The 15493-nt window shown below is 36.0% G+C and overlaps 1 protein-coding gene across 5 annotated transcripts in view; it reads left to right on the forward strand.

Annotated features, from left to right (window-relative positions):
* The window catches only part of LOC137393062 (platelet endothelial aggregation receptor 1-like), a 117813-nt gene that overhangs the window by 7165 nt on the left and 95155 nt on the right, over positions 1-15493 (forward strand). For all 5 annotated transcript variants that reach the window (XM_068079453.1, XM_068079454.1, XM_068079455.1 and 2 more), the window contains exons 2-6: positions 6271-6455; positions 8223-8324; positions 8584-8685; positions 11063-11167; positions 15204-15314. In XM_068079453.1, the coding sequence (XP_067935554.1) occupies positions 6383-6455; positions 8223-8324; positions 8584-8685; positions 11063-11167; positions 15204-15314 (493 nt within the window). In that variant the 5' untranslated portion in view covers positions 6271-6382. The remainder of the gene's footprint in view (positions 1-6270; positions 6456-8222; positions 8325-8583; positions 8686-11062; positions 11168-15203; positions 15315-15493) is intronic.

Genomic DNA, 15493 nt, shown 5'->3' on the forward strand with positions numbered 1-15493 from the left:
ATTTGCTGCACCATAGACTGTTTCTTTTGCCACTTTTGCCGCTTCCTCCATTTCCATAGCAATTTCGATAGCTCTGACAAAAGTAAGGTCTTCATCTTTTAATTTGAATAGTGCTTTAAGTATTGCTTCATTCCCGACTGAGAAGATGACTTACTGATCTCTAATGGACTAATACATCGCTCTCAATACCGCCTTTTTGCATTTACTTTACGTTTTTACAAAAAAGTTGTTTGTAGCTTTTGTGAGGAATTTTGTCCTCTTTCAAATGGTGTATGATACAACAATCAACTTTCAAGCGACTGCCAATGGGAGTAACTTTCGTTGGTTAATGTTGCGGTCTCTCCACTATAACTTATACAAAAACTAGCTGTGCTACCCGGCGTTGCCCGGGTAATAGAAAATTCTTTGGACAGAAAATTGATTTGTATTTAACGTATAACAACATTTGCCATTCTAACTTTTAAACTACTGTACATATCATGAGAAAAGTGTTTTGCCTTATAAACAATGAGAAGTAATGAGAGTTGCTCGTTATTATCCTGTGCGCTATTAGCCAGTACGTTTAATAATGTGAGGAACAGCTTCTCATGACGTTATGCTATGACCCACGTTGTACGCACAGTCATTAGGTATTGCTCTCATATTATGACTCATATTGTCAAGACCTTTAGCAATTAAATTTTTGTAGTCTGGTGGGTAGGGTATCCGTCTGGTGAACGATAGAGTTCGATATCGAATCTTCTTCGGTGTAGAATCTTTATTGCAAGATTTAAAGATCTATAGCCGGAATGCATACAAACATATCTTCGGACATACTTTGAGAAATATATGTATACTAGCTGTGCCACCCGGCGTTGCCCGGGTAATAGAACAGTTTTTGGACAGAGAATTAATTTGTATTTAACATATAACAACATTTGCCATTCTAACTTTCAAACTACATATCATGCGAAAAGTGTTTTGTTTTATAAACAATGAGAAGTAGTGAGAGTTTTTGCTATGAGCCAGTTTAATGTGAGCAAACAGCTGTCTTGTACAACAGCTGTCTAATGTCAGCAACAGCCGTGAGCAAACAGCTTCTCGTGACGTTTTGCTATGACCCACGTCATATGCAAAGCAGTTAAGTATTTGCTCTCATATAACGACTTATATTGGCAAGCTAGCAACTCGATTTCTGTAGTCTAGTGGATATGGCATCAGACTGGTAAAAGGTAGGGTTTGAGATCGAATCTTCTTTGGTACGGAATATTTATTTTAAGATCTATAGCGGACAATCAATCCTACAAACATATCCATGAACATACTTTGAGAAATATATATATAAACAGTAGGCGCGACCTGTTTGTTTGGACTCTGTGAAACTATACATCTCTGGGCACATTTACTTCGAAGTATCAAGATCACGTTAAAAAAGGAACTACTATTAGCCTAAGACAGTTGGTAATTGTTTCTATGGTGTTGCTTTCAAAGTTTTAACGAAAAAAGCAAAAAGCTTTGGAGTTGGACGACGAGAAAATGAATTAATGTAAATGATTAATTAGTGATACGATTTTGTGGACACTTTTCTACTGATCACTTGTTATTATGGGTTCATAAAGATCAAAAATAGTCAAAGTGGCTGTCAAATGGAAGTAGCTTTCAAAAAGAGGGTGGTTCGCTATTTTTTAATCCTCTCTTGTAGTGGCTGTCAAATAGAGGTGGCGATCAATTAGAGGTTTTACGTATATGTTCTTCATAGTTTACCTGTATTGGCTTAGTAGATATTTTATATTAGTCGAAAAATATGTTTTGTCTGGTAGAAAACAAAATTTGTGAGCAATCCTTGAAAGGTCGAGTATGATATGTGCTTAGCAGAGGGTGTCAGTGTTTTTTAAGAGGACTGTTGCACAAACAACAGATATGTGATCTTGGCTGAACATGTCTGAATTCAGTGGCAAGGGAACTTTGACGACTTTGATGACTGAAGACATGCTCAGTTGTCGAGAGCAATTTAAAGTTGGATGCTGTTCCTGTCACAACCGGTGGCTGTTTTGGGAATTGAACACCAACCTGTTGAATGCAAGGCAGGCATTCTAGACTAATCTGTTCTTAGAAAACTGAATACTATTGAGATGAAAGTCTCTCAAGGAATAAAGTCTCACAGAATAAAACCATGGCTCTCACAAAAACTCAACTGTTTTGTTTTTGTTCGGCCTCATCACAGGAGTACCTAGCAATCAAACTTAACTTCAATTGCGTGACATTAATTGGCATTGCTCAAGGTTCTTTTGGAAGAAAGAAGTAGGTCATATCAGCTATGTAAGTCGGTCCAATATGAATTGCTTCATTGTGATTCCTACGACATCATTTCACATTAGGACTTGAACACACCCAGCATTTGATAGTTGATATGGAATACTGACTTCTAGCTATTATTCTTGCTTGAGACTTTATGAATATCTTATCACATTTTTAGCGAAGAAAAATTCGTTGGAGATCATTATGCACATTTTTATTTTTGCGTTCCTTCATCATAAAGATTTTATTCTCTATAGTTGTATAGCTATGCAATACTAAAGATTAAGATCATTCCTGATATTACACAAAGAAAGCGTCAACTGATTGACTTACATATGTACATAAAAGAGAGATGGCAAGAGATTAGGAGGGAAAGGAAAACAGAATAAGAGTAAAGATAAAGAGTGAGAGAGGAGGAAAGAGAGAGAGAGAGAGAGTGAAATTGAAAATGAGAGACACATCTTCTTAAATCTTTTTTCTCTACTATATACATATACAGTCAAACTCGGATAACTCGCCCTCGGATAGCTCGAACACATGGTTAACTCGCATGGATTTGTTTGGTTCGTTCCTACACAATGATAAATGGCTTTAGATAACTCGACCTCAACTTGGTTAACTCGAACAGTTTTTTGCCCAACGTCTACTACGACGGTTATTATCGCTTTAGAATATCGCTTTATTCCAAGCCATAGAGATAAACCTCAACTTTTTGTAGTTCTTAGATGTCGTTATTACCATCATCGGCAAAATATTTTTGTTAACGACCTTTCTAAAGGTTTGCAAAAAGTCACATTTCACCAAACATCCGCTTAGCGATGGCCTTCCGAAAGCAAAGAAAAGCGAGCTAACCTTTGGATAAACTTAAAGAAAAATCGGCAAATTTGATCTTGGTTAAAACGCTCAAAAGAAAAAGATGTCTTTCAACAGCGATCAACTTTTGCCAATTTTAATCTGAAAATGCCCTGGCAATCAAATCACCTAAAACAACAAACCAATATCAATTGATGGAAAAGTCTATACTTTCTGATGAAAATTTTTTAAACTTCACAGTAGAAGCCTTTTAATTTGCAACAAGCCATCTATGCATTTGATTTACATATAGTTTATATATGTACATGTATTTACTAATAAATACATGGACATGTGACAGTGCTCTGATAACTTGAACGCTCTGATAACTCAAACACTTTTTCTCGGTCCCGTGAACTTTGAGTTATCCGAGTTTGCCTGTATTTGCCATATAATACTTTTTTATATCAGATGTATTTTTTTAAAGCACTTCCTATATGACATATATATTTGTAGTATAATGCTTCCAAAGTCTCTGACAACTACAAGAAAATCTTTGATCTTACTAGTATTCTCTGTTATCGTCATATTTTGTCTACACATTGACTATTTGTAAGATCAACGTTTTTTATTAGACTGAGTGTTTTTATTGACATATATAATAGTCGAATTTACTTTCACTAAAAGAGGCTTTTTGAAATTATTGAGTTCAGGATCTGTAATCACTGAGCTGCCTTATAATCAAATAACATATTTCATCCCTACAAGTGGTGTAGTAGATTTATACATGAGTAGTGAGAGTTAAACCATTATTACTTTGATTATGGCTGCGCCTACTCACATGCTAAGTATACCATGAACGAAATCATCATTAGTCTTTATATGTTCAAGAAATTTCTAGATTCTATCCTATTGTTAGCACCATTGAAGTGTAGAAAAAATAAGTAACTTCATGGTGAGTAATTACACTTGTCATCAATATTCTTGTTCCTTTTGTTTTCTCCCTCTATCACTCTCTCTCCCTCTCCCTCTCTCCCTCCCTCTCTCCCTCCCTCTCTCCCTCTTTCCCTCCCTCTCTCCCTCTTTCCCTCTCTCTTTCCCTCTCTCTTTCCCTCTTTCCCTCCCTCTCTCTTTCCCTCTCTCTTTCCCTCTCTCTTTCTCTTTCCCTTTCTCTTTCCCTTTCTCTTTCCCTCTCTCTTTCCCTCTCTCTTTCCCTCTTTCTTTCCCTCTCTCTTTCCCTTTCTCTTTCCCTCTCTCTTTCCCTCTCTCTTTCCCTCTCTCTTTCCCTCTCTCTTCCCCTCTCTCTTCCCCTCTCTCTTCCCCTCTCTCTTCCCCTCTATCTTCCCCTCTTTCTTCCCCTCTCTCTTCCCCTCTCTCTTCCCCTCTCTCTTCCCCTCTCTCTTCCCCTCTCTCTTTCCCTCTCTCTTTCCCTCTCTCTTTCCCTCTTTCTTTCCCTCTCTCTTTCCCTTTCTCTTTCCCTCTCTCTTTCCCTCTCTCTTTCCCTCTTTCTTTCCCTCTCTCTTTCCCTCTCTCTTTCCCTCTCTCTTTCCCTCTCTCTTTCCCTCTCTCTTTCCCTCTCTCTTTCCCTCTCTCTTCCCCTCTCTCTTCCCCTCTCTCTTCCCCTCTCTCTTCCCCTCTCTCTTCCCCTCTCTCTTCCCCTCTCTCTTCCCCTCTCTCTTCCCCTCTCTCTTTCCCTCTCTCTTTCCCTCTTTCTTTCCCTCTCTCTTTCTCTTTCCCTCTCTCTTTCCCTCTCTCTTTCCCTCTCTCTTTCCCTCTCTCTTCCCCTCTCTCTTCCCCTCTCTCTTCCCCTCTCTCTTCCCCTCTCTCTTCCCCTCTCTCTTCCCCTCTCTCTTCCCCTCTCTCTTCCCCTCTCGCTTCCCCTCTCGCTTCCCCTCTCTCTTCCCCTCTCTCTTCCCCTCTCTCTTCCCCTCTCTCTTCCCCTCTCTCTTCCCCTCTCTCTTCCCCTCTCTCTTCCCCTCTCTCTTCCCCTCTCTCTTTCCCTCTCTCTTTCCCTCTCTCTTTCCCTCTCTCTTTCCCTCTCTCTTTCCCTCTCTCTTTCCCTCTCTCTTTCCCTCTCTCTTTCCCTCTCTCTTCCCCTCTCTCTTCCCCTCTCTCTTCCCCTCTTTCTTCCCCTCTCTCTTCCCCTCTCTCTTCCCCTCTCTCTTCCCCTCTCTCTTCCCCTCTCTCTTCCCCTCTCTCTTCCCCTATCTCTTCCCCTCTCTCTTCCCCTCTCTCTTCCCCTCTCTCTTCCCCTCTCGCTTCCCCTCTCTCTTCCCCTCTCTCTTCCCCTCTCTCTTCCCCTCTCTCTTCCCCTCTCTCTTCCCCTCTCTCTTCCCCTCTCTCTTCCCCTCTCTCTTCCCCTCTCTCTTCCCCTCTCTCTTTCCCTCTCTCCAATAGTTAAATAGCAATTTATATTTCTGCTGAAGCAGCCATAGTTCATTGGTTAGGGTGTGACTTATGATGACTTGGTGGCGTTTTGATGTGCATCTAAGCACAGTGGCATCTGTACTATATCAACCCAAAGTCTCTGGACACGCTCAGAAAAAACACCTGCAAATAGGGCCTTCTCACAGGGATCTGACTACAAACATAGCGCATAGCGCAGACTTAAAAATTTTATATTTTGGCTTTTGTACCTCAGCCTTTTAAAAAGTAAATATTCAGGTGGCGTTTATTGCTTTTTACTCATCTGATTAACAAGACTCGTCTGATGGTTTTCTCATCATGACATGTGAAAAAGTACCTTGGCAGTCTGGTGCCCCATCAGAGATCCTCAGAGGTGCACAAACTAACTGCACAATACTGCAATTCTAAAATATTATTGAAGTGGTTAGTGTAGTGTCCTACCAAAGCGAGGGTTGCGAGTTCAAATTCTGTTTGATGCAATCTTTTTTCCAACATCTAAACACTGCTTCAGACAGATGAACAAATGGACATAGTTCTCATCGTAACAAAGATCCCAACATTGGCACACTACGTAAATTGTCGGTTTATGTCGGTGCTTTTAGTACAAGCTCTTTTGTAAAATTGTCGCCCAGTTTTCTGTGCTCTGTTGTTAAACATCTCTGTAGTATTAACTTACAAATTATCCTCCTGTTCCAAATGAACAATTCATTGAAGATAGCTTTTAGCTTTGAATACTTGCTTGGCATAGAGTGAAAACTATGAGGCGTGAAGCAAACATCGATTTATATTTATCAGTATTGATCTAACCACTGATCAGTCAAGTGAATCTGGTTGGCATAGCAACAGCTAACGCACAAAGGTATAAGACTAGTAACCGTAAAGTTTGATGAGGAAATGAATATATGATATGAAGGAATCAACAATGTGCGGTGTAAGATGGCTGCTCATATTGGCCACCGTCAGTAGCACTGTTACTACAGGTATGTGATAAATATTGTGTAATTAATTTCCATATCATTAAATCAGTTACGCCTTGTTCATTTGTTTCATGTTTTAATTGAGTTTATCTTTTTGTATGCGTGGGTTTGAGCAGTTGAGAATTCAATTTGTATATGAGTTTGTTACTCTGGGGTTTTTTGGCTAGCCAACTTTTATGAGCTACCACCTATTGAATATATAAAAATTTCACTTTACATTACAAAGTTTGTAATGAGAAGAGGTAGATCATTGCTTCAGTTGACTGCACATTATTTCCTTATGTTGTGGAGCATCCTAGTATATTATCTAACTAGGTTATAAGAATGATTGCCTTCTTTTGGCAGGTTGCACTGTACACATCCACACCTGCTCTACAATGTGTATACGTGTTTCAGAGGATCAGTGGTTGGTGGTATACTTCTAAATCACAACGTCCCTCTCTCCTTCTCTCCCTTTTTCCTTCTTTCCCCATATTTTGCTCGCTCTCTATCTCTCTCTCCCTCTCTCTCTCCCAAAGTAACAAAATATTTTTCAAAATTAAATATAAATAGAAAACTTTTTATGGTTACTCATAAATGCACTTACTAGATTCTAATTGATGCACACATGGTCAGCTATGTTCTGAAGTGTGCAGCTGTCAATCAAGATAGGCAGGAACTAAGTGCACTATCGTAACTAACTTATCTAGGATATAAAAATATTTGTTTTCTTTTGGCAGACCATATTGTACACACGGTTAAATATCTTATCAACAACTTTCTGTATTACTTGCTCAAGTCTGTACTAAGAAGAAGTTAATCATTGTTTCAGCTGACTGCACATTTATACATCTTTTTTGTAGAATCTTTATATTCTATTGGAACACTTGACTGAGGATTGTTCATTGTTTTACTAGTTAGGATGTACTCAGTTTATTGCTACTATATCCTGTTCTCAATAGATATGTGAAAATAATGAGACAGAGACTGATAATGTATAAAATATAATTGATAACACGATAATCTGTCAGACTGTTTATAGGAATACTCTCAAGGTAACTTGCTTTATCAAGTTGATTGATTGCTACAGTGTGTTGCTATGTTTCAGTTATTGTAAGTGTGATTCAAGATGAACAGGAAGTAATGGTGACATTATTAGGTAATTAGCCTAAGTAGGCCATAATAATGTTTGCCTTCTTTTGGTAGGCTGCACTGTACACATGATTAAACACCTTATCAGCAACTCTCTGTACTACTTGCTCAAGTTTGTATTGAGAATAAGTAGATCATTGCTTCAGTTGACTGCACATTCTTTCCTTATATTTTTGAGAACCCTAATATACTAACTAACTAGGCTATAAGAATGCTTGCCTTTTTTGGCAGGCTGCACTGTACACATACACACCTGCTGTACATTGTGTATACATGTTCCAGATGATCAGTGGTTGGTTGTATCCTTCTATTGTAAGTCCCAAAGTACCTCACTCGCTCTCACCCTCTCTCTTTTTCTATCCTCCCCCTCACTCTCTCTTGCCCTCGCTTCCTCCATCCTCCCCCTCACTCTCTCTTGCTCTTGCTTCCTCCATCCTCCCCCTCACTCTCTCTTGCTCTTGCTTTCTCCCTCTCTCCTCTTTCTCTGATTGGTTGTATACCACAAAGTTCCAAAGTGACAATTTTTTTTCAAAATTAAATATACATGTAAAAAATATTGTTACATGGGTGATTAGGACAAGAATAAGAGTTTTAATACAAATGTTTTATTCTGTTTAGTAGGTTTACATATTTTTTCAGGGACTCCATGCTCGCGTGATCCCAATCGATGCACTCATGGTCAGCTATGCTCTGATGTGTGCACCTGTGATTCAGGATGGATAGGGTCTAGGTGTGATATTGGTAGGTAACTAACTTATTATATGAATGCTTGCCTTCTTCCGGCAGGCTGCACTGTACACATACCTTGACATCTTATTAACAACTCTGTATTATACTTGCTCAAATGTCTACTGAGAATTGATTGATCATTGCTTCAGCTGACTGCACATCATATTTTCTTAGAATCCTTCTATTTGATTGAAATACGGAGCTTTGGATTGTCTGTTGTTATATTAGTTAGTATGTACTCAGCCTTCTATTATTATGTCGTTATTTCCAGAGATTTGTTCAACTTGTGATACGAAGACTGAAGTCTGTAGTGATGATGGTACCAAGTGTCTGTGCAAGCCAGGCTATGTTGCTGTAGCGAACAAATGCATAGGTTAGTGAGACACATTGTAATGTTCGAAGTTCCTTGGCTAACACCTCAAGTGAATGCTTTGCTTTAGGTAGTTTATTAGATCTAGGTCCGAAGTTATTTAAAAGTCTGGTATTATCAATAAGTAGCATATCTATACATTCAATTGTTTCAATTTCTGTTTATCACTTCTTTTCAGTTACGTAACTAAATTTGGGAATTACAAACGTTTTTAGATCAGATATTTTATTTGTTAGTAATTCACAAGTAGTTAGAAATGTAGTTGGTCATTTCAAGTAGATTTTTAGGCTGAAAAAAGGAAATTTTTTAACAGCTTAGCTGATTAATTTTCAGTTATTCCAATATAATGAACGCTACAGATGCAGTAGTACAATGTGATAGTAATAGCAAAAACAGCCCTAGGATGTAATTGGAGAGAGAGACAATCTAAACCTTCTGGCGTGCAGCATAGATAAAGTAGAATAAAAAGGTTTACAAATATATATCATAGTTACTCACCACTTTATACCTGCCTCTCATTAGCTTCATAGTAGTCTAACATTGTCTACTATCATCCTTAGTTAATAATGATCATTAATTTTAGGTTTACCATAAAATCTCTATTTGAATGTCATGGCACTCTATTTTTCAACCTTTCCTCATAGTGGCGGTTAAATGGAGGTGGTGTGAAATGGAGGCTGCCGTTGTATTTTTTAAATGGCTCGTCAGAATTTAGGGAAAATAAATTAAACTCTTTCATGGGTGAAGTGAAAGTTTGTACTTTTATTTTGTATTTTCTTTGGGGAGGATAGGCATTAACTAAATAAATCTCTAAATAAAGGGATCTCTAAATAAATATGCATTTGGAAGCCTAGAAGCCTCTACCAGTTGATATCTATTGCTCACAATTAACCTGTGACATTATTATAGCCTGTGACTCTGTGCCCTTCTTTACTATTTGTTGGTGCTTTCAATTGTTTTATTTCATCCTGAATTTGAAATTTTTATATATACATTTTTTGGTATATGTTCATTTTATAACTATATTTATAACTATACACGCTTGCTACAGTTTGCAGCCTAAACTAACTTTTTACGTGAGATAGAAGTGGAGTCATGAATATGCTGTAAGCTGAATTTAGATAACCGTAAGGATGCTATCAAATAGTATGCTATAGATCTACAAATTAATAAGTTATATAATAATAATCTATCAAATGCTGCGAATAAATGTACCCATATTTTTCAGACTATAAACCGCACCTTTATATAAGCCGCATCTGCTATATTTTCCAAAAACGATAATAAAACAATACATAGGCAGCACCTTTGTATAGGCTGCAGAACCAAGGATAGTGCTTTTAACACGGCAGCAACTTTGCTGTTTAAAACATAACAGTGCCCAACGGCACTGTTTGGTATTAATCGACGCTTTTTAACCTAGTGCCTAACAGAACAGTACGGCTAAGCATTGTTTAGTTTTTTCTTTCATTGCTAGAGGCGCACTAACCGGATATTCTGGTTAATGCGCCCTAGCGGTGACAGAAAAAGCCACAGAATAGCCACACCCTTATATAAGCCGCATGGTTCAAAACATCAGAAAGAAGTAGCGGCTAATAGTCTGAAAAGTACGGTATTCGAAAACCAGTTACATAAATGAACCATACTTATAATACATGTAAAAACAAAAATTAACACTTTTAAAACAAAAATATTTGCATCCTTTGCTCGACCAGTTGCGTTCTGATTGTTGCTTGCTGTTTTTCTGGCTGTTCGATACCTTTCACAAAGTCTTCTCACCTCATCTTTTTTTGTGCGCAGCTGAACTAGTCGATATTAGCCTTCAAACAATGTTTTTGCATTAATAAACTTTCATTCACATTGGCACTAGGCACAACTTTGGCCTAAAACTAGTCGTTCATGTACAATCGTAAATGTAAACCGTTTTTAACATCATCGAAGTATCAAAATATATGTTATTGATTAGTATTAGCCTGATACAGTTATTAATTATTTCAATTGTGTTTGAAAGTTTTAATGAAAAACTGTAAAGCTTTGGTGTTGGTACATGGACTTTGATACGAACAGGAACAGCAAAAGAATTAATTGTTATTAATGGAACCGAGTCATTATTGGTGCAACTTAGTGGACACTTTTCTACGAATCACTATTTTTGATTCATGAAGATCAAAGAATTTCAAAGCGGTGGTCAAATGGAGGTGGTGTAGAATTAAAGGGTGACGCTCTATTTGTCAACCCTTCTCCTAAAGTAGCGTTCAATTAGGAATAGCGTTGATTAAGAGGTGGTATTGAAGTAGAGGTTTAACGGTAAGTAGATTTGACCATGACTGTAGTAAAATATAATGTTGCTTTTCACATTCTGAAATTTGCATTTTCACAGTTGATTGCTCGCAATGCAAACAGGAAGACAATTATTTGTGCACTGAGTCTACAAATACTTGTGAATGTCTCCCAGGATATAAGCTGAGTGATAAAAAATGTGAAGGTAAGTGACTAAACTATTGCTTCTCCATTGCGTCATTTTTTCAACAGTATAGTAGGGGTTGCTGATCAGGTAAAGGACTATATATACCTACATCTTTATAACTGACTGTGATGGATCATGTAAATGGCTATATATACGTACATCTTTATAACTGACTGTGATGGATCATGTAAATGACTATATATACCTACATCTTTATAACTGACTGTGATGGATCATGTTAATGACTATATATACCTACATCTTTATAGCTGACTCTGATGGATCATGTAAATGACTATATATGCCTACATCTTAATAACTCATTTTGATGGATCATGTAAATGACTATATATACCTACATCTTAATAACTCATTTTGATGGATCATGTAAATGACTATATATACCTACATCTTAATAACTAACTGTGATGGATCATGTAAATGACTATATATACCTACATCTTTATAACTAACTGTGATGGATCATGTAAATGACTATATATACCTACATCTTAATAACTGACTATGAATGGATCAATTAAATGACTATATATACTTACATCTTTATAACTGACTGTGATATATCATGTAAATGATTATATATACCTACGTACATCTTTATAACTGACTGTGATGGATCATGTAAATGACTATATATACCTACATCTTTATAACTAACTGTGATGGATCATGTAAATGACTATATATACCTATATCTTTATAACTGACTGTGATAGATCATGTAAATGACTATATATACCTACATTTTTGTAACTGACTGTGATGGATCATGTAAATGACTATATATACCTACTTATTTATAACTAATGGTAATGGATCATGTAAAGGACTATATATACCTACATCTTTATAGCTGACTATGATGGATCATCTAAATGACTATATATATCTACATCTTTATAACTGACTGTGATGGATCATGTAAATGACTATATATACCTACTTATTTATAACTAATGGTAATGGATCATGTAAAGGACTATATATACCTACATCTTTATAACTGACTATGATGAATCATGTAAATGACTATATATAACTACATCTTTATAACTGACTGTGATGGATCATGTAAATGATTATATATACCTACATCTTTATAACTGACTGTGATGGATCATGTAAATGACTATATAATTACATCTTTATAACTGACTGTGATAGATCATGTAAATGATTATATATACCTACATCTTTATAACTGACTGTGATGGATCATGTAAATGACTATATATACCTACATCTTTATAACTGATTGTGATGGATCATCTAAATGACTATATATATCTACATCTTTATAACTGACTGTGATGGATCATGTAAAGGACTATATATATCTGCATCTTTATAACTGACTGTGATGGATCATGTAAATGACTATATATACCTACATCTTTATAACTGACTGTGATGGATCATGTAAATGACTGTATATACCTACATCTTTATAACTGACTGTGATGGATCATGTAAATGACTATATATATCCTACATCTTTTTAATTGACTGTGATGGATCATGTAAATGACTATATATACCTACATCTTTTTAACTGACTGTGATGGAGCATGTAAATGACTATACAGTAATACTTCAACTTACGAGTGCTCCAACGTACAAGAAACTTGAGATACGAGCCAGCATTCAAGCAAGTTTTAGCACTAACATACGAGCCATGTTTGAGATACGAGCACTCGAGTTAGTTGCCAAGTATACCAGAGGTGTTTTATGAGAACAGCATCAATCTGTACTTTTCAACTGCTCAGGTTATACTTTTGTACCGTGTTTTTGTGCACGATTTTCTGTGCAGAATTATGTGAATTAAACGTACTGTGCGTAGATCGAAAGTTTGCCAGTAAAATGAAAGATAATACAAGGAAAAAGCAAATGATAACAACTGATATTAAACGAAAAATTATTAAAAAAATATGCGACATGTGTATGCGTGATTGACCTAGCTCAGCAATATGACAGAAATACATTCACAATTCTCATACAGAAGGATTATATTCAGGGCATTTAGTTCGCTAAAGGACTAACCATAGTTTCTAAACGGTGCCGCAATCTTCACGACCGCTGTTGGCATTGGACAAACAATTGGCCGGTGACAGCGTAACTGAAACGATGCTATGTGAAAAGGCCGGCGCTATCTATCCAAACTGTTTAATAGAAATTCGGACAAGTTGGCTAGTGATCGTGCATTAACCCTTTGGGACGACACCTGTGTTCGTCCTAATCGCAGCATGTTGAAAGGCTGACAAAGGCAAACGTCTCTAGATAGGTTTATGTTAAACCGGCCGGCTAGTCGTGAAAGCGAAACAAAGGAAAAATTAGCGAACGAGCGAGAAACTTCAAACTATGAACGCCAAAGAAATTTTAATTACGTTAAGTTGAAAATGAAAGTTTGCTTTTAGGTTTGCTTCTAAGTTTGTCTTTTAAAACTTTGATAAAATCAAAATTTATCAAAGTCAACTGTTGTAATGAAGGATAACTTGTATCTCCCTCCCTGGCAAATGCTAGCGTGAACTGCTATTGTATGTATTTAACTTTACATTTTAATTAATCACATTTCCTTGCATTAATTTTTATTTGTTGCTTTTTGAAAGCTTGTGGTACGTTAGGACAATATCCAACATGTTCCTTCTGTTACAATATCTTGTTTTGAGTGTTTTATTTGCATTTTTTTAGAGAATGGAAACCAATCAATATACATTTAATTGTTTTATATATAAATAAATTGCACCAACATGCGAGTAAATTGACATACGAGCTCAATCTCGGAACGCATTAAGCTCGTAAGTCAAAGTATGACTGTATATACCTACATTTTTATAGCTGACTGTGATGGATCATGTAAATGACTATATATACCTACATATTTATAGCTGACTGATGGATCATGTAAATAACTATATATACCTACATCTTTATAACTGACTGTGTTGGATCATGTAAATGACTATATATAACTACATCTTTATAACTGACTGTGATGGATCATGTAAATGACTATATATACCTACATCTTTATAACTGACTGTGATGGATCCTGTAAATGACTATATATACCTACATCTAAATAACTGACTGTGATGGACCATGTAAATGACTATACATACGTACATGTTTATAGCTGACTGTGATGGATCATGTAAATGACTATACATACGTACATGTTTATAACTGACTGTGATGGATCATGTAAATGACTATATATACCTACATATTTATAACTGAATGTGATAGATCATATAAATGACTATATATACCTATATTTTTATAACTGACTGTGATGGATCATGTAAATGATTATATATACCTACATCTTTATAACTGACTGTGATGGATCATATAAATGACTATATATACCTATATCTATATAACTGACTGATGGATCATGTAAATGACTATATATATACATACATCTTTATAACTAACTGTGGTGGATCATTTAAATGACTATATATACCTACATTTTTATAACTCATAGTGATGAATTATGTAAATAACTATAAATACTTACATCTTTATAACTGACTGTGATGGATCATGTAAATCACTATATATACCCACATCTTTATAACTGACTGTGATGGATCATGTAAATGACTATATATACCTACATCTTTATAGCTGACTGTGATGGATCATGTAAATGACTATATTTACCTTCATCTATATAACTGACTGTGATGGAAAATGTAAATGACTATATATATCTACATATTTATAGCTGATTGTGATGGATCATGTAAATGACTATATATACCTATATCTTTATAACTGACTGTGATGGATCATGTAAATGACTATATATACCTACATCTTTATAATTGAATGTGACGGATCATGTAAATGACTATATATATTTACATTTTCATAGTTGACTGTGATGGATCATGTAAATGACTATATATACCTACATCTTTATAACTGACGTTGTTGGATCATGTAAAAGAATATATATTCCTACACGTTTATAACTGACTGTAATGGATCATGTAAATAACTATATATACCTACATGTTTATAGCTGACTGTAAAGTATCGTGTACATCCCCAGCCTATCGCTGTGATGCTGAACGAAATACATGTCATTGTGAAGCGCTACACATACGGGACCAACTTACTGGTGTTTGTGAAAGTAAGTTTATGGTTATTGTTTTTAGGCTAATACCTTTTTAACTATTCATCATAAAGTATGTCACCTCTTATCAGTTCCTAGCTCAAGTTTGATACTTACACCAATTGTTTGTTAATTTCAACTCGGATCTACTCGCCATGTTTTTTTCAATTTCATTGTAGCGAGTCCTTTTAATATTC

This window comes from Watersipora subatra, chromosome 4 (genome assembly GCF_963576615.1).
Source record: "Watersipora subatra chromosome 4, tzWatSuba1.1, whole genome shotgun sequence".
Taxonomy (NCBI): domain Eukaryota; kingdom Metazoa; phylum Bryozoa; class Gymnolaemata; order Cheilostomatida; family Watersiporidae; genus Watersipora; species Watersipora subatra.